At 36.2% G+C, this 27,636-nt stretch overlaps 1 protein-coding gene across 1 annotated transcript in view; it reads right to left on the bottom strand.

Moving 5' to 3' along the window:
* The window catches only part of WDR72 (WD repeat domain 72), a gene marked incomplete at both ends in the record, with an annotated part of 94,409 nt that overhangs the window by 13,899 nt on the left and 52,874 nt on the right, over positions 1–27,636 (bottom strand). The window contains one exon of the mRNA XM_084267971.1: positions 23,667–23,775. Coding sequence (XP_084124097.1) covers positions 23,667–23,775 — 109 coding nt within the window. The remainder of the gene's footprint in view (positions 1–23,666; positions 23,776–27,636) is intronic.

The raw sequence follows: 27,636 nt of genomic DNA, 5'->3' as shown, positions 1-27,636 counted from the left end.
TGTTACTTGTAATCCTAAAAGCCCATGATTGTGTCCAGATATTTGGCAAGGATTGTACCTGGATATACAGGGATTCCTCTTCTAAGAGTAATGGATTAATTGGATAGCGCTGTACGAGTAGACGGTTTGCAGTGAAACTGCCGTGCAGTTTAACATTTGTGAAGTCCCTTTCCTCCTTCTGTCCCCATCCTTTAAGCAAACAGCCCCTCTGAGCTTTAGCAGTGCTGATGCAGTAACCTATCTGTTCTCACCACTAACGTGATGGCATTATAGACACAGCACTGCCCTACAGAGCGGGCTGCTCACTAAAATCCTCTGCATAAACCATAATAGAAGATATGGAAATTGGATTTGTCAGATGGAATCACAGGTTCAATTTAAAAGCAGCTCTCACATGCATCACCCAATGGCAGTGGTGTTGCTTACCTGGTTAGAGCATGAGAACACTTCTTTTTCATATGGTCAGAAGATTTAAGGGCGGAGGGTGTGCGTGATTATATCGTGCCAAGGTATGCATTTCTTAACTTATTACAGTTAATACTGTAAAAGCAAAAATCCACATACATAATCCTTCTATTTTGTCCTATAAATATGCACAAGGACATTCTCCAAGGATTTAAAAGAAAAATCTCATCAGGGACTACTTCAAATACAGGCTCCTCATGTCTGTACGAGCAAGAAGGAAATTTAAATGACCAGGAGTGAACTGTTTGCAGTAGCTCTGTTACATTATGCATGACTCTCATCTACACAGGATTTAAATTAATGATTTCCAGTTACATGGTTAAGATTTGTAGTGAACTGTTTTTTGGGGCAGCAAAACAGCACCTGACAAATTTATGTAATTTTGTGGTTGGGTTGTTTGTTTTTCTGAAACACCAGCTACTAGGTGCTGCTGTCCCTCATCTGTGCAGCTGGAAATGTATTTTGCATATAGGCAGAATGAGTCTGGGCTGTGAACAGAAGCACCAATCTAGACTAATTTTAAGGCAGCTACTTTCCTGACACAATGTAGAACAAAATCTGGACTTCGCTATTCAGTGAATTAATAAACAATATTTGTTAATATGTGTAAGTATCAAAATGATACCACTTCAGTGGTATGAGATTTTTTAAAAAGTTTTATCTAGGGTCTCCTTCACTTTTTTTTTTTTTAAGTGTTAGCCTTTTCAGGTGTCGAACCTTTATTCCTCAGGAAGAGGTCACTTTCTCTGGGTTTCTTTTGATTCCAGTAAAAGTTAGTATTTTCATATTCTCACTTTGCTGCAAGATCTGGGACTTTCATAGAAGAAACATAGAAGGTAGCATAAGATTGACCATAAAATTGTGAGGGTTGGTGAAACAACATTACATTCACTGGCTGTATTATCGTGGTAGCCAAGTCACTGGTTAGAATCTGAATTTTTGTTGATGCCTGATAATTCTGAAAGCAAAGATCGCTTTCTGCAATATATCTAGTCAACAGTACCTATAATACCTTTATTTAGGTATTCTGATATCTACCTGTTCCAGGGTGTTGTTTATTTGTTCACATTTACATTCCAATTCATGCCCAGAAAAGTTAGGCATTCACTGACTATTTGGAAACGATCCAGTCCTCAACAAAATATTCCTTACGGAGGCATCCAAGCTGTCTCCTGCTGGTACTTCAAATTGTATTGCTGGTATTCTTCTCTTTTAGTGGTTGATTTGTTTCTGTTCCTATATGCTTTCAACTACCAGCTTGTCTGCACAATCAGAGGTGAATCTAGGGACAGTCATATATATCCCTCTACATATGGAAGGATAAAAACAAATTCAGTGTTTCCAGAAACAAAACTGCCAGTTCAGGAGATCACTAAAAGTTGAACTCCAGCTTGTACGATGGGTGAAGTAGAAATGCCAAAAGGGCTCCTGCATGAAAAAGGTAAAAATGTGCAGCAAGACCTTGCAGCTTCACAAGCACACTGCCATGGCTGAAGCATAATTAACAGAGAACACAGTATTCTTGTAAAATAAATCACAGAATGCTTGCTCCCTGCTCCGGGCACCGAGTTCACCTCTGTGTTAACTAGGTGCCCTTTTATAATAAGCAATAGAACCACTCTTGATTTACCACAACCCGAGTTTGGTGAAGGTGGCTGAGGCGAAGCAAGCAGGGGAGAAATTCTAAGGGATGTGTAAAAAAGATTAGAACTGTAGTGGTAAGTGACTTTCCATAACTACCTTCAAAAGAGCAGAAAGCAAGTTCACTTTCACCAAAATATAACTGGTGGTCTGGAAGCTGCCTAACCTTTTCCAAAATAACCCAAATAACTCTCAACTCCAAAATAAAGGCTCAGCCTTCTTAGTCCAATGATTTGAGACTAGACAGTTGCAGCAGGGTAGCACATCTGATTTCAATGATTAATTAAATGCCCAAAGCCCATCGAAGCTCATGGGCACCCCAGTCTTTGCACATCCTTTATCACAGCCAAATGACAAACACAGGCAAGCTTCTAGCTATAAATGGAACTCAAAGCCTGATGCTTATTCACGGGGGGAACAGCCTCCCCCTGCCAAGAGAACTCCACTTTACTGTCTTATGCTGCTACAGAATTGCAAGAATTCTCAGGGCAGTATATGAAATAATGTCTACAGCCCATGCGGCCTGCTGGGCTTAGAGAACGGGCAAACAGAGCTGCTGGCTGGGCAAGATATTTCATACCTGGGTGCATCAACTTGCTCAGAGGCACTCCTTGTTCCTAGGAATAACTGAGAGGTTAAAGAGCAGACTAAAACAATTCTACCACTGTGAAGAGTTAAATTCAGATTTACAAAACTGGCATCCCAGCGGTGTTCCCATACTGGACCATTACAACACACCCTATCTGTAGCTGCCACTTCAGGCTCCATTCCAAGGGAACCACTCAGAGCCAAAGGAAAGTGAAACTGTGGTTTAGGAGAACCAACCACTTGGTTTTAGTTGATGAAAAAAAAGCTATCAAGTGCAATTGCTTTTCACTTCTTAAGAAATTCCAGTTAACACTGATATAAAAACAATAGAGGCATTGTCCTTTCTCCTTTAGTTCTGGCACTTAAACCTACCTAGCCATAGAAGCAACGACGGATACATGTAAAGACAAGTCAATCTCTGAGCACTTAGATATTTGTCAAAAGAGGAAGATAAAACTTTTTTCACTAATCTACTTGGCACTGCTTTCTATACATTTTTATCCTCATTTAGTCTCTGCAGTATTATTGTCCAACTGCTTCTGACACCTAACTAGCAGCCCTGGTTTCCTTCATCTACAGCAACAGAATGCCTTTCTCCACATTTCTCCAAACTAAATTTTAGAGCCTTTGAAACATTTTTTCATAATATAAAAACATATCCTTGATCTCTCCTGTACACACACCTCCTCCAAAGTATCTTTCATGAGCTTTAATGTTTATAATATGCAGAAAGAAAAACAACAAATGCCTTTTTTTGCTTCTTAAAGTACACCAGGATATGTGCTAGGGTGTTTTGCAAGTGTTCAGCTAGAAGGTATTTCTCAAGCTGTCACATACAGTGAATATTTATTGTACCATGATATTATAGAGTTTGTGTAGTAATAAAGGCTGGAGTAGGACCTGGGGTTAACTCACATGTATCAGTATGTGGAGATGTCTCTAAAGGATTCCAAAAGACTACAGAAAAATCTCAACACAGCACTTCTGTGCTAAAATTAGCTGACTCATTTGGGAGCATAATGTATAGTTAAACAAAAAAAATGTATAAAATTACAGGACACCTGCAAGATACAGATATTTTTTACAAACAAGAGAAACTCTGCACTTCAAACTCTGCAAAGGGCTAAGTACTACCCTGCAATGTTTTATTAATAGCCAACAACTTTGTTTAATTTTCAGTTAAAAAAAAGCAAACTACAAAATAGCTTAATATGGCCTTCAAAAAGCTCTAAAAATATATGAGACTGTAGTTAAAGCTAAGAAATTTATCAGAAGGATTACTATGCCACATTATAATCCTCCTCATGACAACTGGACTCCCAGCTTCCTAGGCTTAGAAGACAACATCTCATTCAACCCAAATGTTACATATGCTGTGACATCTTACCAGGACACAATTATTTCTCTCTGCTACTAGAAATACCAAAAATGAACAGCTGGTAACTTTACTGAATGCTGATTTATGACAGAGCTACACTTACAAAGACAATTGATTGTAGGCATTCAGAACAATTTGAATATCTATAAATAAAAAATTTTCAGTTTTTTTAATAATTTAATTCAGCACCTTCACATTTAAAGTACTTCTCAGTACTTTAACAGTACAGCCATACTTTAGATATGTACACATTTTGTTATTTAAAGAATATGTATTTTACAGCAATATTTAAAAACCCATAAATTTACTACAGTATTACTAGAGGAAATACATTTCTATGAGAGCTGTATATTCATGGTATATACTTGAAGTATATATTGCATTAATACTTCACCATGCTTATAAACGTTAATATAGGTTATTTGTTTATTACTATGTCAAGGTTATTCATCATATGCAGTGTCAGAAAGCACAAGCTGACATCTCATATTGTCTGCTTCAAGGGCAAGACCAATGTGACCTTTGGCTCCTTCTTTTAAAAAGGATGAAATCATTCCAGAGGAATAATGCTGAACTGCACAGCTCCCTTTAGGAATCAATCTGCCATTTATGGTTTCCAATTTTCCATACTGCAGTAAGACTTGTTAAGATCTGATGGCTAATTTTCTCTTCAAATTTTGGAGTTCTAAAGTTCCAGATTTTTTTTTTTAATTGTAACACCATTTACACTTCCTATTTATTCACCATGAAATGAAAATTTCAAGCTATCAGTTCTTCAGTTAATTTCGCCAGGGTACTTCTTGATTCAGTTAGGGTCTGAAATCATGCTGGACAGCAATTCCCTAGATCTAAGTCTCATCTGTAATCAGAAACTATTTTAAAAAAATGTTGGACTGTCAGTGTTTTTTCTTTCCAGAATCTGTTATAATCTCCAAGCAAACCACATCTTCCCATTTATTGACTTTTCTTGCTCTACAGTTCTAAATTCTTCTATATTCAACCGGTACACATGGGCAGCTGAAGAGGAAGAAGGTGTTACTACTGAAAGTGTATTGAATATGTATATTGAATATATAAATAGTGAAAAGGAACCTATTCAAAAGAATAGGAGTGGTAGAAATGAGAGGTCATCTGTTAATGATGGAGCTCTGCCTTTGGCTGTCTCAGTACCACAGCAGTGGAAAGTAGATGCACGATTCGGAGCATGAATTAGATGTGAAGCTACATGTGTTATTTCATAAGAAGGACAAGGTACACACATTGTCTTGAAACGTACTTACATTTGGACAGGCAAGTCCTCAAACTTCATGAACCCGAAAGACCATACAGTTTTGGAGAAAGGATAAGATTCACATGCATTGGTAATTACATTATCTGTGCATGATACTGATTTCACTATAAAATTTGACCAAGGAGAATGCAGCATTCTTTGACCTAGCTGATAAAAGGTCAGAAAGCAATTTTGAATAATAAATGAGACCTGCTGACCTCATGACCCAAGTCTGGCAGGGTCAGCAGCAGCCCTCTCACCAGATGCTGATGGCAGATATACAGACGCAGACAGCTCAACTAATGAGCTTCCTGGATAAGGGTTTTAGATCCAGTGACATTTAAGTGCTACGCAGTATATAAAATAAACTTACAAATAATCTGTGCCATAAAAAATTAAAGTGATATTTACAGTGAGGTGTAATATGACATACTTTGTAATCCTCACTGCAGCGATTATTTTACTGCTTCTCTTAGATGGCCTTTAACCACAAAATATACTACCTGACTAACACTTCCTTTAAGGTCTTTTCACATTTATGTGGCTCCCACTCAGTGGATGTACTAAGAGATATACTTTGATAGTGTATTTGTTTGGCACCTCACTTCATACAAGTCAACAAAAGTTACTTATAAGTTTTAAAGTATTTTATTTAAATTCAAGCTAACTCATTCCTTCCTTAGTGAGGAAAAGATAAGCCTAGAGCATGCAAGGCCAAGAAAGATTTTCTCCTGATCATCAACAGTTCCACTCAGAAAGAGATAAGTGGATAGTTCATAAAGAGAGGGCAGTATACTGGAATTCATTCTCTCACCCAACTTTAGACTTCACTGGGCACGTGGCCTAGGGTCACTTGTCCATTCCAGACCTTGGAAACCCTGAGTTTTGACTTGACCCTGGGTGCTGTGACTGCGCCCCACAAACTACCATCTCATTCCTCAGGTATGCTCCAGCTGCTTGTATGAATTTGCAGGAATAGACCTAAATGTTTATGTTCTGCATGAAGTAGCAATGTAAGGCCATATTTCCAGGAGATTCTTTGAGATCTGATTTGTAAGGAAAGACAACTACTTGGGTTCTCCTGATGTCTAAATACTTCAGTGAGAATACAATTAGCCACAGGAAGTAGAAAAAGCTATAGGAACTTTTCCATGTCTTTTTAAAGTCATCATACTTTATAGAGGATGTCCTTTAGACCCTGAAGTATTGAGGCTATGTTAAAACTCCACAGAAAAGTTACTGTGATTTGCTTTGCATAAGCCAATTTTAATTTAGCAACTGGTGTTTAATAAATTTGAAACTTTCAACGTTTGGTGAAGATAGTGGAAAAAACCACTGCCCCATTTCACTGAAGGGGAACCAGAAGCAATAGGGATCATAAATAAACATTTTCTTTTAAGCTTTTAAAAGCTCTGACCTGTCAGTTTAACTGCATAACTACGTGTTCTTGAATTATGAGAAAAGATACAGAACAGGTGATTTACTCTTGCCGAACAATTTATAATTCCGTATACTTTGACAACATTCCTATTTAACTCCTCTTTAAACTAACCAGCCTTTGAAACTATACTTATACAGAAGCATGTTCATTTTTCTTGCCTATCTTGAAGCACCCCTCCATTTATGCCCTATTTTTTGAGTGTCAGCAGGAAAGAACACGACCTTCACAAAAGGCTCCACAATCAATGTACCTAAGAAATTCGTATTATTTGCAGCATTATTTACATTCTTCTTATACATTCACAGTGTATCATAGCTCTTCTGAGTACCACTACACAACTTCTGACTGAAACGTTACCCCTGACATTTACAGATGGAATTTACCTCCACAGTGGTGACTGGCATACCACTAGGGAGAGAGCATCTGTATCCTTCTGATCCAGGGGATGCCAGGAGCCATTTAGGCCTTTTTAATCAGTGCTGATTAAGGCAAGTCAGATGACTACCCTCAAATTTATCACTGCCTCTAAAGACCTTGTAGCAGCCAACAGCTAGGGTAGCTAGAGCAAAGGATTGTCTTGACCACACGTCCTCCCTCTGCACTTGTGAGGACTTTGCAAGGGGAATTACATACTGTCTCTACATAATCTATCCCAATTTTTCACTGAGTCAAATGTGTGCCCAGAATACAATTTGGGGACTTCAGTACTGTGTGTAGATACCAATTAAACTCATTCTTAGTGAACCCAGCTTCTAAATCTTACTGCATTCATTTAGGGAACCAGTAACAGTAACCGGCTCCTGCGCTCCCAGCCTGCTCACAATTGAAATAAAATTTGATTATAAATAGATTAGATTATAAAAGTTGCTCAAAAATCTGTCTGTAGCTTTGCTTCTTCTATTTAAGACAGCAGTAGCTTCAATGAGGGAAAGAATTTCTTACTGCATCCAGTGCATCAGTAAAAAGCACTTAAGTACTTTGATTTCTTTCCTGCCACTAGATTATATGTGTATTTTTGCCAGTCTGCTAGATTTCCTTAAAAACATTATATTCACTCTGCTTTACAATCAACATAAGCTGTATAACCTGCAACCAGCATCTAACAGACTTGTATTCCTGATTTAACCCCTTCCCTGTTCCCCATCAGGTGCCTTTGTATTGCAAAGGTACATCTCTCTTCAAAAAGGGATACATCTGGGATCTTTGGAAAATTATAAAAAAACCCACCCAGCCCTATAACTTTATGGTAGCTCTATTTTATAGCCATAAGAGTACAAGTCATTTTGGAAGTCAACTAAGTTGTTCACAATAGCTTTACACCCCTTTTCCCCTGACAAGACCCAACAAGGCTGTTCACCAGCAGAAGCTTCTGCCTAGCAAGGTAAATCTTCCATGACATAAATCAGCAGTGTTTCTATTAATTGTTTACTGGGAAAATAGTGTCCAGCAGAACAGTGTGGTCTGGAATTAGATCCATGCTTCTAGGACACTTTTCTTCACCAACATCTGAAAATGCTTTAAGCAGCGAGAGGAAGAGCTCAAGAGAATGGTTTAGTAGGACCACCCATAAGCCAAAGTTATATTTGGCTTTACTCTGCAAGAATAAAAGAGTGTGGACCTCACTACAGGCTTGCAAATGTAGGGGAAGAAGTCAGAAAGGTTACTGTACCCAACCGAGACTGTAATAACAGGAAACAACTCTCTCCTAGAAAATCATCCCAGAGATGTTCCCCACACTAAATTTATCAAACAAATCTCCTAGCTGTGCTCTGAGGTACCCTCTGCTCCTGTGCTGCTGTAGCGACCGCTAATGCATGGTAGGCTGCTGCTTTCCACCACTTCCCCTGTTTTTCATGCAGAACAACAATGCCATTCCAATTTACTTTTTATTCTGCACATTTATGCAGTGACACGGACAACGAAAATTATCCCTATATATGTACTTTTTACTACACCCACCAAAGGATCCATTTTTAGTATTACCTCTGTGCTCTAAATGAGGAATGTGTAAATTAGTACTGTCCACTAAAAATCAACATGCTTGCCAGAGTGTACAATATTTATTCTTCTTAACCTGGAATAGCGTATTCCCAAAAGCAATTAACATGCCTTACGTCCTTTCTTCCTCTCCACTACAGAGAAAAGTAGAAAACTAGTTCTTCATTTTGGTAAGTTTTATGTAACTTTGAGACAAACTGAAAGTCCTAGTTGCCAGTTTTTAGCACAGTTATGCTTCACAGGAGCCACATTCATATATCCCAGAACAGATCCTGCCATCTGTGGCTTTTATTTACTATTAGGAACTCCTACTGCAATTATTTTAATTTTTATGTCAAAGGAACAGTTCCTCTACACATAAGCTGCTCCAGGATGTCTCTCAACCCAAAACATAAGCCTTTTACTTGCATTTCTTATCAGGACCTTAACTTACTACAAGACATTCTACACAGGTTTTTTTTTCCAAAAAATCATGATTCTTTCTCAACCATCACATTGCACTTACAATCTTACAAAACCTGAATGAGAAGACTGATGTTAAGTGTATGGTATGAGCTATGCAATTGTCTGCAAAACTGTTTCAACTATGAAAACTCTGTCTCCCCAGATTTTAAATATTTGCCCCCATATCCAATTTTTAACCTTTACCAACCTTGAAGTCCTTTTTGTATCGTATCAGGAGTGAAGCTGATCTGCGGACAGCTGCAATATTAGTTTCCTCACCCTGCCCTGCCATTGACCTACACCCTGATCTAAAAGAACCACCTTCTTTCAGAGTGAGAAGTTATTCATTTGCTGTAATAGCTCTATTTTAGGCCTCCTCAGCAAAAACAGACAATTGTGCCCAAATAGCACGAGGCTTTGTGATACTAGCCCTGGTTTATGTATACTGAAAAACCCCACAAGAACATTTCACTTAGGACTGACTCACAAATAAATGTCAAGGAAATTTATATTTAAAAATAGGCTTAAATATGCACTTTGCTAAGAAAGTATTAGAAAATTGTACTTGTTTATACAGGTTCTTTTTATTTTTGTACTATATAGTTTATTCACTGGGTAAAATTTAGTTTTCTTGCAGTCTGCTGTAGACAGAGCAGCCTTCAAACGTTACCAATGCCAGAGAATAAATGAAAGAGATAATCAGGGACTACGGAACAATAATTGGAAAGAAATAAAATGTTTCTGATGAAAACAATTAGTCACAAGCATTACAAGTTGAAATTCAGTTCAGTGTTAAAGAGACAGTTTAGAAGCACATGGTACATTTATCACAGCTCCACAGACAAGTTATTGAGCTGTCTGTGAAAAACAGAGCCAAACAGGAAAGCTTTCAGCAGAAAGCAGTGGTTGAGGTCCTTGATTGATAGAGTTAGATGATGCAAAGCTGTCTGATGGCCTTTCTGCAAAATAAAGTGAAGGAACTCAAGGTCTTTCATGACGATCTCTGACCACAGATGAACAGCTACTTTATTACAGCACAGATTGAGGTTGCACCTTAGTCCATATTCTGCCACTTTTGGATGCACACGGTTAGCTTTACCAACAATCCACTGTGTTTAACATAAGTGTCTGCCATCTTTACAGGATTTTAAAAGGGACAGCAGATTGAAGGAGTTAAAAGCTTCACCTCCTTTCTGTTAAACTCTGGTGACTGAAAAAAAATATAATCAGTTTTATCACAGGCTGCTTATTGCAACGATAGGGCTGTTTGTTCAGGGCAACGTGCCTCATTTAAAGGACAGAGAAAAAAAATCCATTTGGCACAACAACCAAAATCTACCTTCTGTGCTGCCTCCCTCTAGAAATGAAGTTATTTACTTTCCCCAAAACATAATCTCTATCTTCCTAATGACTTAGGTGTGGTTCTATTCTTCACTGACATGCTACTGATTTTGTAGACTACATTTGTAAAGTGTGAGGATTATTACAGAGTGTTTTCTTTTAGCAGAATTGACTTCCTATCTCTACACTTGTGATATCTAGGAAACATTCCTTTTAAGCAAAAGAGAAAACATTGACCAACATAAAGGACTTGCAGTCACCTAAGCAGTCCTGACTTGTCTGCCAGTTTTACAGGATTTTAAAATGGGATAGCAGATTGAAGGAGTGAAAAGCTTCACCACCTTTAAATTAACAGTAGGTGTTACTAAATTCAGGTAAGAGCAGTGACTTCTCTTTACATTAGGAACTGAAGATATTTTTTTCAGATTGCAAGCGGCATTTAGGTGCCTCTGATTCACATTAAAGGCACTGCAGCCTCAGACAGCTTGAAACTCTCGACTTGGAGGCAAATGCTACGACCCAGTTACTTCCAGACTTCTTACATGCAGAGCACAGGTTCTCACACTCCAGCCCATCCTTGTCACTATTCTCACATAATAGTCAACATGAAGCAAACCTAAGCCACAAGATTTACAGTCAATACATGGGCTTGAACCCTGTTATTCTCCACTACTAATGCAAGTATAGGAGAGCAATGAGATTCTTCACTGCTTAAATACCTAAACCCTGTTTTATAGAGATTTGGGCCCTTTCCAAAAAAATATTTAGTCTGGATACCTCAACACAGTTTTAGGTACTGGTTTTAGCTTCATAAGAGTATTTCCAAATGAAGATGACCAGTATGTTTCACTGTTATCCAAGTCAGAATAGTTGGCAAGAAAGATGTAAGGACTATGTTGGTTTATCCTAAAAACATTTTCATTGACTGAAACTTACTTTAGAAAAGCAAAAATCTCCACTAAGAGTATTTCAGAGTATGTGACTTTGTGCTGTATTTTAAAGTTCCTTTTGCATATCTGGCTCAGAGGATTGGCTATCCAGATGTGCTCTCATTTATTCTCATCAATTGTCCTTTGAAGAAAAAAATGTCTCAGACTTCTACATTTCTTTTTCCTTAATTCTAGCTGTATCTCTCACTGACAAGGCCTGCGCTACTGGCCTTGTAGTGTGGCCTGTGCTAGGTGATCACTGCAGGACCCTTCCAGCTGAGCTATTCTAGTCTAGTGCAGTTTATATTTGAAATGTTTTCACTCATTCTTGTGTTTATTTGTATGCTACTCTCTCAGTTGCAGTGCTCCAGTATGAGTGTCCTCATACCAGAATCAGTTACCGTAAAGCCAAGTAAGCTTATCCCTGCCCAGGAGGTGTCTCAGTAAGTTACCAAAATGTCAGCAATTGCAAAATGCTCAGTTCTAACATGGGCAGGTTCATGTATTCAGGTAGGGCCCGAAAGAACAATTCTTATTCACCTTCCTAATAATTTCTACTCTGTAGTTAAGTGATGAGCCTTACTGCTATCACCACATTTCCTCCCCGTCTCTTTGATAGCCTTGATTTTAAAGTCAGTGTTAATCACTTCTCCCCAAACTCTCTTCCTCAGAATAGCTTTTTCTTTCCATTACCTTAGTTTAATATTTACTTTAGAAGCTGCTGCCTAAATTGTCTCTGGTTATGGAATTCAGTGTCTCAGCTGTCAACAAGAGACAAGAGAGAGCCTGCCTTGAAATTCTGACTTTGGAGTAGCCAGTTTTCAAATGTTTTTTAAACTATTTTTATTAGCACTTCTCATTAATGGCACGCTTCAGATATGAAAAATGTATTTATTTTGGTGTTAGGCCACAGGCATCTAAGTAGGTCAATATAACAACTGTGAAACCAGTAACTGATCCAGGCAAAGAAATTGAGACAAAATTTAAAAAAAAAAAAACAACCCAGCAAAATAGCTGCCAGAATGTAGGGTTCAGAAACTGTTACTTCAGGAAGAAATTCTGCAACTTTGAGCTCTTTAATCAAAGTGCACACTGTAGCTGTGCTTTTTAATTAGAAAAATGTATGCAAAAAAAGTGTTCATTGATGACAGGCTGTATGAGAACTCTACAGGGTTCAAATTCACAGAACTGTCTAGATCTCCTTTCTCATGGCTGATCTGGTATATAGATATTTCAGTCTATTCAGGTTTCAATTCAGTTATTTTACAACAAAACCCAGACATTTATAGCAATCACTTACACTGCTAGCAGTTTCAAATTACAATATTTTAAACACCTTACTTATTACTTCCTCAGCTTTCTTCTGACTCATGGCAAGTCTTGCAGGGGTTTTATGCAAAAGGAGATTTAGAATCATCATCTAGGATTTTCCTCCTGTATCCTATAAAAGACTCTTAGCCACCTTGCAACCTGACAGAAAGGAAGATTGCCTCAGTTAAATATACAGATGCTCCAGTTTCCTGGCACAATGGAGTTAGGGAAAAGAAAGTAACACTGACTGCTACCAGTAGAGAAAGGCATTAGGAAATAAAAAATATTTCTGTCTTAGAAGTTTAAGACTTCGTGGTTAGAAGCATCAATTTAAAGTTTAAAACATTAAAATTATTTCCAAGTAGCACTTATCTCCGATTAATAGTGGGAACACTATGTTTTGACATCCTAAAGGCTAAACTATGAGAAGGATTGCATTATTCTATCTTTTTGTTGCACAAATTCAAACTTGGAATAAAACCCCTTTAAAACCAAAACACTATATAAATAAAATATAAATAAAGGTGTTTTAAAAACCTGTATTGACTTTTCCATATTATTAAGCTTTTTAGATGAATCCAGTTGTTAAATGGCTGTTCTAGTAACTGGCCTGTCATCTGGAAATGTTCTTAGATTGTTTTTTTGACACAATGTCCCTCCAGAAAGTTGGGCAGTGTGACATAAAGAGCACAGGTTTGCCTATCACGCTGATTACTTGATGTAATAGTAAGCAAGCTTAAGTGAACTGTGTGTCTTCAATCTTTCCAATCACTTAGGGATGGGCACCAGAGGATACCATCCATCATCCATGGCCTGAAACATATGGTGCATCAGCAATCTTAGGCTGACCTAAATGATAGTAAAAGCTGCTACACTGTTCACAATAAGAAATTGTTGTCCACTGAATTACAGGTTTGTGATTAGATTGCTAACATGGCCAACTTGATGTATAAGTGAAGTGTCCAGGAAAGATATTCCCTAGGATCCTTTGAAGATTAATTTATACCCTTGAAATGTGCACCAATCACAGAATGAAAAAATATGTCAAGATATTTTTCTTGTGAACAAAAAACCCACTGCAGTGGTAACAGCTATTAATTTATTTTTGGCAGTTTTAGCCACCAGAATTCAATAAACAAGGTTCTTAAAGGTTTTTGTTTTGTTGCAGGGCTTTTACTGCTTAACTCCTAAAAGCACTGCACAGTACAACAATATCTTTTATTAGAGGGACAGTTCCCCCTTACATACCCCTCTAAAATCTCCTACATAAATCTCCTAACTGTAAATAGCACACCAAAGCACCCAGAAAAATACTGAGAATTCTTCATTTTGTATTATATTTCAATTTAATGGATCTATGAATATAATACAACACTAAGTGTCTATTTTTAACTTAGAAAACATATCAGAACATATCTGACTACTGATCCTAACATTATCAGTTTTGCCTCTCCATGAAATACATTATACTCAACATGTTATTAATTCATCAATTTCTGAAAAAAAAAATGCATCCACATCACAGTTAGGTTTCAAACTGCAATATCAACTAAATAGAAACCCAGTTTACTCCAGGCTGCAGGAAATTACTCCCTTATAAGCCATAGACCATTAGAGAAACTGTTTTGCAAATATAGCTTCTACATACAATTATCACAAGAATATTGGAACAATGGTTCTCTCTGCCCTGTCCATCAGTCTACTCTGTGCTTTGTGACCTGCCTTGCAGTATGTAGGTAAGATGCAAGAGGTAGATCTGCTTCCTATGCCAGTCAGATTTGCTGTTCTAACTGAAGATTTATTTCTAGCATGTTTGTCACTGACATAATTCCATAGACACCTAAAAGTCCTATTTTAAAACATTCCTAACAATGCAACTAAACAGTTAAATAATTACAGAAAAGTACAGGTTAACACTCATGTTTGGATTTTTTTATTTTATTAGTCCTTAATATAAACTATTGCCAGCAGTGAAATTCATATACAACACGATATATCATACTTTGACATGGATAACAATAGTCACTAGTGAAAGGAGCTCCTTTTGTACCTTCCAAGAGGCACATACTAATTAAATAATTAATTCTTTCCCAGGGGTTGAGAATGGTCTTAATCTGCTGAAATTATCTGGGACACACCTATTTGAATGGTCTTCCTAACATTCATAAAAACGCTAGTCTTCCCTGAAAACACAAATTAAAAGCAGGTCCTGCTTAACATAACCATAAAAGAACTAGATTCTTTTCAGTCAATACAAAAATTTATGTCCATTGTCAAAAATCAAACTCACCACTCTCACAAAATGAAATGCAAAACCTTCACACTATTTCACTTCCAAATGAAACAGAGAATTCAGCCATAGAACATTATCAGTACATTAAACTGAGCTGGCATGCTTTAGTTACACCAGATGTATTTTGTTTCTTTTTAAACATACTTCTGGAGTTTAAGGGAAAAAAGGAAAGGAGAAAGAAATCCAAAGCCTATCCTGAAATTAACATGGTAGAGAGAAAAGAGTATACAGACCAGCTATTAATTATCCTACAAAAAATGCCTCCTGGTTTCAGGTTCCTAACTCACTAGGCTATCTGAGCATCTCCTAGTAGTGCAGCAGGTGATGTGACCAACATCCATCATATGAGAACAATACAGGCACCTGGTCTTTAGGGAATTAGTGATAGGTATCTTAAAAGTGATCCAAGTCAAATTTTTTTCTAAGAGTGTGTATGTGGAGGGAATCTTCTGCTGATATGCTTTGAATTTAAGAAAAAACTTTCCTCAGATGTTCTGAAAAGGTTTCTGCATTCATTAACATTTGAATTGCCATCTTTCTTAGTAAGTACTATTGAAAAACTAATATATAATGGTGAAGCAAGCTGGGATACTTGGTGGATCTAACTTCTTTGGGCCTTAAAATGAAGCATATGCTGAAACAATAAATATGAATGAGGCGTGAGGGGAGACAAACTAAATACACTTCAGTATTTGGAAGGGATCTTGGGCTTAGTTCTGTTTATCATCCAAATATTAAATAGTATTTATATTAATAATGTTTATCTGCTTTGAAACAGCGAGTTCATCTTTATTTAAAAAGCAAAATAGATTCTGAATTATGTTAAACACATAAAATACAAATGGATGTACTAAGACTTCTAAAACTGTGTGAAGCACACACGGAACGTTTTCCGTCCTGAAATTTAAGATTTTGGTTGATATGCATTTTACAGTGATGTATATGCATTTCCAATCAGTTCAATATTTTCTTGATAAGCTTAATAGTCAAGAAAAGCTTCTTTGGAGTGATTTCAAGGGTGTGTTTGCAGAGGCAGATGTCTTAGTATTAGAAACATGCACAGTTCGGTTGTGTTGCTCTTCTGGGTGTGCATTAGCTAGACTCAACTTCGATACTAATAATGAAGATTTGTATGAATGAATGTAGTTCGATGTAGTTTTCACTAAACACATAATGGAAAGTTTCCATCTTACTGAATACTATTAGCAGTAGTTAGAAGTAGTTTCTCCTTACTGTAAGGATTTTTTAAAAAAACAATATTATTAAAACATTTAACTTGTCATACTAAAAGATAATTATTGTACTACTGTTGAGTTCAGCATTTGACTTGATCTAATTATATAATGAACCAATGATCATTTTATGTCTGTTAACAATCCCCAAAAAGAGAGTGTTTGCTTTTAAAGATCTATACAGACGGAATATTAGAGATTCTTCTCATTCAGTATCCACAGAAAAAAAGCACAGAGAACAAAACTGTCCAAACTACATTGCATATTTGAATTTAGAATACATGTCATCCTTGCTGCCTCCTTGACCAGTGAATCCTATCCTTCCTAATGTTTTGGAGGAGTCTGAGATGGCGCCTGTACAATTTGATTTTGTGTAAAAATACACACCAAATCTGATTTCTGCTACATTAAGGAGTTCTCTGGTAAAATATATGACGCATGGAATGAAATAAGCTGTAGTTGTAGAACGAGTCTTTAAGCTTACTTCCTTTAGTACTTGACCACTAATATTAAAGACTACTGGATCAAAATACAGTTTTAATTGGATATCTAGGACATGATACAGTAGTATAGCTAAACCGCAGGTTAGATGCTAAAATATAACATTGATTTGTATTCTTTTACTGGAAATATTTGTAATATGAAACTAGAATATAATACACTCATTTTTAATGCATATTCAGTACAGAGGAAAGCTACTGCTGTCACCAGCTTATACTCAAAGTCCATTCATCAAACAAATACGAGATTAAGTGGTTTACTGTTTCACGGACTAAAATGAGATTACAGATGAATCTAATTCTCATTAATAGTTGATGATACAATACTTTCTTACACTGCTTACTGCTAATACATCCACACTCAAACTTGGCCCGCCAAAGAACTTTTAAAAACAGCCTGAAGTCAGTCTAATGGCTCAATGAATTGTTACACACACGAACTTGGCTGAAATGGTTGCACTAATAAGAAGAGTGGCCAGAGAAATGAAATTTCATTTTGCAGATAACTTTTAACATTCTTGTTTCTCAAGAAAAAGAGAAAGTGTAAGATGGGAACATAAAGGAACAGAACAGCTTGGAACATTTGAAGTGGAAGATGTAACGTGCAACAGAATAAAAGGGTTAAGCTGGAACAAAAAGTAAGAGATGCCAGCCAGGCAGATATCTGAAGCCACAAGTCAAAAAACAGTTTAAAAGTAACAACTGCAAGAAAGTATGATCACAGTGTTTAGTTCAGATGTTACTCAAACTGAAGTTTGCAAATACTTCAAAGACTTCAAATACAGACAGACTATATAGGAAGAGGAACAGTTTAGATCAATTTTATTTGAAATATTATGTGTTTTAATCACTAATGCTGTGAGGCAAGACACTCTAATTCATACATTTTAGAGAATCCATGTATGAAAAGAATTCCTGAAGTGTAAAGATTTCATGTCAACGTTTTCAGTAATTTTACCAAAAACCCAGACTTACCTCTTAACAACAGTGTCCTGATTCAGATTTCAGCTTCTATGAACAGGACTGTACTTTAACCCAACCAGATAAGCTCTCGCTATGTTTTTGTAAACACAGTTTTAGTATAACACAGAAATGGGTGGATCCATGCAAATGCAATCTCATCCCTATTAAATGCAATCTACTAGTCCTATTCCGGTTTTTTTTTTGGCCAGTGGAAGCATAAGTTCTAAAGGCACACTCCAGATCTTCATATGACAAACTGAAGATACGTGATCTCAATACCCTTGAAAAATTGAACTAGTTTGTACAGGCAGTAGGAAGTATTATTTGGTCCTCTAAGGCAATAAAAATCTTTGAAAAGCCTCAATAGGGTAAATCTCTTTAGGTTCTTTCAAATATCTGCATATAAAATAAAAATCACTAAAATTTGTGAGTTTAACAAATAGGTTATAAAAACTGACACAAACCCTTCACTTGCATTCCCTTAGCATATCAGTCATTATGAATTGATGCTTCTCATTGGCTGCTTTTCTTTCAAACTGAGGTTTTTTCTATCTTGTAATCTGTATGTACCAAGGAGGAGTTTTTTCTCTTAGGCTCTTCAAAACCCACATTGCTGGGATATGTGGGTTCCTAACTGCTTGTGCATTTAGTGATCTCTTAATTTCTTTTCATTCAAAATCATGAACATTGCTACAATCTCCTATTTTCCTAGTTCAAAGTAATCTAAATAACCTTTATCACACCAGAAATGGGATGAAACTCTACTCTTGAATTTTTAAATCAGCAAGAAGTTTCCTGATTGGAAAACTGATAACTTTTGGTAACATTGCCATTCTTTTTTTTTTTTTTTTCCCCCCATTTTCATAGACTTTTTTTTACCTTCAGTTCCTTTTCATCCTATACTCCTTATTTCTTTAGTTTCTTTTGTTTATCAGAAATCCTCCAATGAGGTCATCCTGTCACTGACTTAATCCCTGACTGTACAAGTAGTCAGCCCACAAGAGACGAGGTATTTCCCAAGAGCTGCACTGATAGCTTTCATTTTCTGGTGATGTGCACTCTCCAGCACATTTTGTCTGGACACCTTTTTCCAGATTTGCCTGCTTACTTGATTCATGTTAGAGATGGAACCCAGCCACAGCAAAGCAAGCCATTTCAAAGGCCAAATACATTTCATACATCATAAGCCAAACCCAAACTTGAAACTACCACAGTAGAGGAAAGTTAAGGATCTGAGGACAGAGAAAGTTTTCTCTGAATTTAAAAATTCGAGCCTGAAATCAATTCCTCAGATGTGGTTTCAGTCATGTATTTCACCAGAACACAAACAGTACGAATTACACAAACGTGGTTACAGTAAATAAGAGGATCAACGCATTTTACACCCCTAGAAATTATTTCCTCAGCAGTCATGAAAACAAGGACAAGTTTTCATTAAAACCCTGTGCAATGTTTGTGCTCCAAACAGACTAATGCTCAGAGACAGGGATTGTCATCCTTGTTTAAATACAAAGTGAGAACGTGCATTTGGACTAATATGAAAAGGCGATAGGTTGTAGCAAGATGACAACATAGAAAAATTCAGACACAGAACCACCCTTCTTATCTCCACTTCCTTGACAAATCTACAAGACTGCAGGCAGGCAAGAAGATTCATTTGGTATACAGAAAGACACTGTCACAGAATGACTTCCAAAGAGTTGACATTAAAAAGTTGTCTGCAACTGCACAGATTTGTGAAACCCAGACAATAGAAGTGTTTGAAACCCTCTGCTGCAGGTCACTACACTTCTCTACTGAAGAGAAGCTGTTGTATCCCGCCTTTCATTGATTTACCATTACTGAATGGATTCCTCATTTTAACAAAACATATTGTTATATTCTAGATAAGTCTTTGACAATTCTTTACACTAACCTATGGAATTCAATTGCCCCCATTAATTTCACTCTGGTATTTATCAACAGAAGCTTTTATTCCTGCAAGAACCTATATAATTGAATAGTTTAAAGAACTCCAAAACCACATACAAAAGGTGAGGTTATAGCTAATAGCTTTCAAATACACTTAAAAGCTTGAATCATTAGCAGTTTCTTAAACTAGAAATTTAAATGCAAACCAGAATTTATTGCAAGCTAGTCTTAGCAGTGTGATTTTTCACATTTAAAATTTTTCACAAATCTAAGAGGCAGTTAAAATAATATTCTGTACTTAGGAATAAAGCCCATTCTTTAACTTTCTTTTCACTTAGTCCAGTTTTTGGAACTCCTAGAATATCACATACATCAGTTCATCAATTAAATATCTGAGCATGAACATCTTAAAACACATTTATCCTCATGATTTTCTTAAGAGGTAAATACATCCAGTTCTTCACATTTTACAGAAGAAAAGGAAATAATCAAGGCCCACAATTCAAGAACTTGTATGCTCTAATGGTGTTCCAGATAAGATAGTTTGGGCTTCCTTTGCATTATGAGTATAGGCACGCAAAGATGGCACACCTAAAACTGCTTCAGTGCAGTAGCTAAAAGGAGATCAAAGTCCTACACACAACACACAGCCAGAGGTGAGGGAATCTCATTTTTAACTCTTACCCTTGCAAGTGTTTTGAGATTTCCATGAGAAGTGAAACAGTTTCTGTAGATGGCTCACTTCAGAATGCCTTGAGGGCAAGCAATAAATTACTGTTGAGGAAGATAATGGATTAAAATCCGCTGCAGTAGGTACTATCCAATTTCTTTATATCCAATCACTTTTATTGAATAAAAACAATGGCATTGCCACTATTTTCCCTCCAATCAAAGAAGTTCTACACATGGCTGGGTAAGGACTTGGTATGGATGTTAAGATCAAATACTACAAACAAAAAATAAATTAAGAATGCCAAACTTAGTTGTTCTTAGTTTATGCAAATAAAAGTGGATAAATATGTTGTTAAAATTTTAAAATCACTGTCTCTAATGCACATGGCAGTGGAAAACCATACTACACTAAAAACCTGTAAAATGGTACCATTAACCTCAGATTATCAGTGTTCAGGAAAAAGGCAAGAAGGTATCTACTTTTTCACAATTATAATCCATGTCAAAAACTAGGGAAAACCTTCGCTTCTTTGAGAAACTGAAGCAAAGCTTGCAGAAACTGATGGTAAGATTGCTATCAACATGCTGGGGAACAGGTCTCTGACACTAGCAATAAGAAATTGGAAACAGTTGTGTTTATATTTTGTTCTAGCAACAGTGAGAGAACATGATAGGACAGCTCACAGTTAACACTTTCACTGGCATGCTCTACGTGATTACCATTCCTTATGTTTGTTTCTGGCAAAATATGTTATGGGTTTGAGTGATTTGTTTAGTGGCTGCTTTATCTGGAGGGTGGGGGTGCTTTTGTGCGGTTTTTTTTGGTTTTTTTTTTAATTCAACTAACAAGCAATTCTGTCTGTATAGAACCACAGAGAAAAATATGGCATTTTAAATTACTCAAAGTAATTTGCTGTCTAAATGCTGTCACACTTTAACATGAAGTAAAAGATGCAGAAGCCTCCTAAAAAAACCCCCACCCAGCTATATAATATACTCTAAACTTTAAAGATAATAAAAACTGAAGGTCAAATCCTGAAAGTTCTGTTTGTCTTCTTAAAGAAAACTACTATTGACTCCAGTGGAAATTCGTTGAGTTAAACAAGGTTAAACATCTCCAGATCAAATCTATTAATTCCAATTAAACAAAAATGCAATACAATGATGATGGCAGCCAAGATTCAGATACTTTTACTTTGGGTCAGAGTGCATGATCCCAGTCTTGAATTATGACTTAAAAACCTGAAACAATATTTAACCTCTACCTTGATGTCACACAAGAGGACAGCTACTGTAGAACCCATAAATATAGAGTATTTAATAAGATGTAAGATGACATACCTATCAGGTGAATAACTAAAGCCAGACATAATTACTTGTCTTCGTAGTTACACAGGTTGTACACTTACTCCTGGATTGATTTTTTAATAATTTCTGCATATCATTACACACTGCAAAGTTTAACTTGTTAGAAATCATAGGGGTTTTTTTTTCCAATTCTGAATAAAGCCACCAAGTTTTGCAGTACTTTTTAGACAACCATGCAACCCCAAATGAGAATTTTTTTGCTATTTTCTTAGTGTGCTAAATGCCACAAGCTGGAGCATGAATGGAAATGAGGAAAAAAAGAAAACAAACACCATATTCAATAGTCCTAGTATTACACTTTTTTTCCCCAGTCTTCCTGTATTTTTTTCTGTCTATTCCAGAGAACATTAAATTGCTGGACAATGTGTCAAAAAATCCACTTCACTTTACAGGATGCATTCATGTAGTTCCAATCAAAATATGAAAAAGTCTTACCCAGTAAAAATGCATATGAATACTGTGTTCGTTCTAGCAAAGCAATTTTCTAGTTGTTTGTGGAATAACCTTCCAATAATAGGGTTAAGAACAAAATTACAGCAAAAAATCTTTTCCCAGACATACAACCAAATAGCCCTTTCGGAGAGTAGAAAGCTGGAGTAAATCACCTGAATTCATGACTTGTGCAATCCTTATTTTAATTTTAACATTGTTTAATTAGCATTAAACAACTGAGTACTGGACTCTTCTAATCATTACAGTTCTCTTTACCTAACAGAAATGTTTTTTTCATATAGCACAATAGGTTTTCAAACAAACCCAAAGACCTAAGCCTATTTGGAGCTGGCAGATATCTGCATTTACAACCTAGTCTCACTTTTGTTATAACCCACATCAAGATACCACACTGAAATGCATCCTGAAAATTCAGGGCATTTGAAATCAAATCCATACATGAACTTTATACAGATATATGGAGATGTTTTACTTACAATGCATCTTGTCATAAAGCACATAAAAAAGTGAAATTAATCAAATCAATCTTCAGTGTAACCAACGTATAAACTCATACATAACAATCAAAGTGTTTGAGTTTCATTATATTTCAACAGTCCAAATTAGAGACACCCTGTTTTGTTTCATGGCCTGAAGCTACAAAGTATCACTGATCATTTTTAGCACCATGGAACAAGAAGATTGGTAACAAATTTTCATGACAGACACACACACACTCAATGAGATTATAAATTAGTTTCCCAAGAGAAGGCTCACTAATAAGATTGGATCTAAAATTTAGGTCACTTAATTTTAAGATTCAGCTAATGGGCTAAAAAAAAAAAAAAAAAAAGAAGAGTATAACTTCATAACATAAATTCAGGTTCAATCTTTTTTTACCATAAACATTAGCACCATTGTAAAGTTGCAAAAAGTAAGCTTCTTGTAAAATGAAATGATCTAATTGTAAAATGCATTTGATCTCTCCTTGCAGGGAGATTATTTCCAAAAGAAAAATAATATATTCTGTACTACATTATGAAGTTATAAATTTAAGCAATTAATTTTTAGTGCTGTATATGTTCTGATGTCATTGAAAAGATAAATTTATTAAACTTCTTCTCCATATGATTTATTGATTGTATTTCAAAACACACTGTCTCCTTTGTTTGCAAATATTTAAAATACCAGAAGTATCCTACAGTCAGAGAAACTAACTTTTTGTTTTAATGTTCAGAGTGTGAAAGTCCTTTGACTCCTTGACAATCATACGAGAAAACTCATAGCATGCTAAGGTCAGAAATAGGCCACTTGGCTTGTCTTACACAGAAATAATGTATTATGAACCCATACCCCTAACTTGTTCTGAGTATTAGAGAAAGATTTTCTAAAAGAATAAACCAATAAATTTTGCACCTACACAGCAAAGCAACATTTTTAATGCATTGCAAGTCCTTCTCCTCAGTCTTTGGCAGTGTCTGCAACTTACCATTTCCATTCTCCACTACGGCCAATGGCTCTCTGCAGATCGTCGTCTTTAAGGGATTCATAGTCCTCTGAACTTCGGCCAGCAGCACTGCTTGCATTGCTTCAATAATCTATCAAATACAAATGATTACTGGATGATCAATTATTTACCTAAAGATTCGGCAATTTTAAATTACTACAAATTTTAAGGTTTTTTCACTGAATGTCATTACTTCTCAATATCTTTCACATCCCCATGTACATGTAAAGAAATAAATGTTAACTGAATAGCAATAAAACAGTGCAAGATGTGAATCATGACTGCTCCCCAGTAATTAAGCATTCATTTTCTTTATGTCCAAACTAGAATCAGTCATCTACTACCTTGTTTTCAAGGGGTCATGATAATGATGCTAGTAAAGCACATTGTGTTAACAGCTAATAAAGATCTTCATTTTTTCCTGTACATGCAAAAATGCTTCACAGACTAAGTACATTGTATTTTGACATTCTGTAGGGGTTTTATGGTGTCTAGTTTCTCGCTGAAAACCTTAAAGAATGTTTTGTTATTAGTGGTGATTCTCTATTTCTCTAACTCAGACATGATAATACTGTGTCTTTTATCTAAAACAAAGATAAATACATTCCTCATTTCTCTTATCCAAAGAAATGTCTGCTGGAATTATGAACAGCCTATAAACGGCACTTGCAGTAGCTGGTACAGTGCATATGGGTCTTAAGACAATGCAGTGTGGTGACTGTATGACAGAGTTATTACTTTCCTTCTCTTTACTTTAGCACAGAATCCCCAGGAGAAATGAGAAAGTTTAAAGACCTAAGGCATTTATAAAGCACGTGACCTTACACAATGGACCAAAACTTTTGCAATCCTTATTTAATCTTTTCCAACCTTAATGATTCTGTGATTCTTCATGTGGTATTTCCTTCACAAAGGAAATATAAAATACAATTCTACCCCCTTCCTAAAGCAATTAATTTTTAAGTACAAGAGATTTCCTGAAAGACAGAGAAAAATCTAGTTTCCAGCACAGCATTCTCCCCCTCCACTGAAGCATGAATTTAAATTGAATATATACATTTTAAGTTAAATACATTTACATTACAAACATTTTATGACTGTATTACATTTGTAAACAATGTATGAAAAATATTTAAGTTTGTATTAAACTGAAGTTGATGTGCAGGCTCCCTCAAACTGCCTTGGAGAGAGAGAATTCCATCTCACTAATCAAGTACAGTGAATTCGTGGGCTGTCCTCAATCACATTTCTGGCTGCCCTTGTAAATTCAAATCATTAAGCAGAACAAAGACTGTAGGTGTCCTTTGTGACAAAATCCTTTATTGTAGACAAGTATAACATAGTCAGGTCCAAGCATGAAAGTTCACAGCAAGTGAACCCCGGTCTACGTGTTTCACCATAGCACAAACCTTCATCTTGTTATAATAGCACTTCATTTTACCGGGGAAACCAAAGGCAGTTTCCAATTCCTCACACCCCTACAACCCTGAGCTTTGGGGATTACAGACCTGACTTTACAGCAGACTCTTACAATATATCGACAATAATTAAGAAAGAGAAGGAAACACAGACGTGTCACTGTCCTGGGAAAATTTGAAAAACAATTCCTGCAGATGTGCACAGAAGAATCACACACATTTTGTGTTACTCATGGCATTCCGATCTGCTAAGAACCTGTCACTAATCTGAATCAGATACTCATTATCTGTACCATTCAGTAATGCATATGCCAGCCAGGCAGCATTTGTAACATGTAATTTCCTCTAACATCTTACAATGAAATAAACTGTAGCAAATGGCACAACATGATATTGTAGATGCACCTGTATGTCCCATTGTGCTATTTGTCTATCATTTGGCTGAATCTGCATTTCCACATTTCTCAGTGTAGTTTCATATGTTTATTTTTCTCTCCTCCCTGCATCTTTCCCGAGAATTCATATTCCTCATCTATCATTATCGCAAAGTTTAAAAAAATTGCCGGAAGCCTTGCCTATTTCTAACACAAAACAAATTTATATGAGCACCTTCCACTTTCTGTGATAGTTTCCTCTTTAACACCCTTCTGTATTACATATACATTGGCTATCTTGTTGGCTACTAATGTGTGTGTTCATTTTTTTCCTCCATAATCGTAACCACAGTTGCAACTGGTAGCTGCTTCTCAGTTGGGATTGTGCAATGTGACAAAAATTCTGTGCTTCTCTGCCTAAGCAAGCAAAAACACCATATGTCCAAAAATAAATACCGATATTAAGTGAAATGTTATTGTTCCATTCTGCAGCAGCAACACCAGAAAACAACTCAAAAAGGCAACTGAAGAAAAATTGAGGTGAGTTGTACTGTTACAGCTACACTAAGCTATACCATCTTTCCTTCCTATACGTCACCAGTTACTTCTAGTGACTACTATTGACCAGTCTGGTAACTTTTGTTTCTAAGGTTTACTGTAGTGTCCACCCTTTCAGCCCAAAAAGGGTCCATAAAGCAGCAATAATACAGCAGCATCTACAAAAATAAATAAAAATATAACAAAATACTTTTCCCAGATATAACTGAGAAATAGGCTATTTAAAATATAAATTAAGGGCAGAAATGCAATCAACTTAAGTGTTCCAAGGAAAGCTTGGTGAGGGTGTGTTTATATCTATCTGAAAGAGCAGTGCACTTAAGTGATTTCTGGGAGAGATGTAAGTGTAGCAACGAGCTACATTGCATCTGAGAGAACAGCAGAAGGCATGAAGACAACCTTTCCTTTAAAATTATCTGGGGGAAAAAAAAGTCCTAGAAAATATTTACAAAACATGTGCATTTTAAGTTTAAGACAGTATAAGACCTCCCTCAACCTTTAAACGAATCAGTAGATTACTGATCAATCATTTGCAGCAGGTTTTTTCAGTTTCCTTGTTTACACAGAATCTGCTACAGTACTGTAAGGAGATGAGGAATCGATAAATGCAAAGTCCTTCGGGTCATGTCCAAGTCAGTATCCTCCAGCGAAGATAAAAAAACCTTTTAATACCAGGTAGCTAAAAATGTTTTGGGTAAATGTATATGCATGCTTAATCAGGCTGCTCAGGATTAATAAATTGGCCCTAAATCTGTTTGTAGAAAGTAAGTTTTAGCAAAGATATCCTTGCTATCCACAGAAATGATAATTTTGTATAAATCTTTGGTTGCTGAATACCCATGCTGATTGCCAACATCACAAATTTAAAACATCTAAGGCAGTTTGGTTGCAAGCAACCTGAAATCTGCACCACAAAACAGGTTAACAAAGCTTATTACAACCAAAAAGCTAAGTCTGAATAATGTTAAAATTTGAGAAGCACTGATAGCATGGTATTTGCAGTACCTGACAATTTCAGCATCCTAACATCTTAACATGAAAAAGGTGTGAGGCATCTTATTCCACAACTTATTTTCCTCCACCCTATACTAGATAAGAGTTATCATTGTATAAATTGATCAGTCATTAAATTAATTGGAAAACATAAATACCTAGATCTCACATAATCACCTACACTCCAAAAACAAATTTCATAGCTATAAGACTTGACTCTTGGTCAGCAAGAGTTTATATGGTTTTCACATGACAACTGCAGCTATTGAAACTGAGGTCCTGTATTTGGGGACAGGGGGGTGTGTGTCCTATTATTAATAGGATTTAAGAAAAAAATCATATTGAAAGAGGTACAGTTCATGAAGGAAGAAGAATTTGAAATCACACAGAAGATACCCAGACAGTGGAGATACGATAAACAGCCGATAAGCTCAAGATAAAATATTCACACTCAATTGAATTCAATATTTGCACACCATAACTGTGGGACTATCACTTCCGTCCCACAGCATCCCTCAGCTCTGGAAAATATTCTTAGCACTTGAAACGCAGCACAAAGGTGCATTCAACTTAAAAAGTGACATTATGAGATAAACTTGTAATACATAT

The sequence above is a fragment of the Gallinula chloropus genome, assembly GCF_964237585.1.
Source record: "Gallinula chloropus genome assembly, chromosome: 9".
Classification (NCBI taxonomy): Eukaryota; Metazoa; Chordata; class Aves; order Gruiformes; family Rallidae; genus Gallinula; species Gallinula chloropus.
This window is presented reverse-complemented; position numbering and strand designations above follow the sequence as displayed.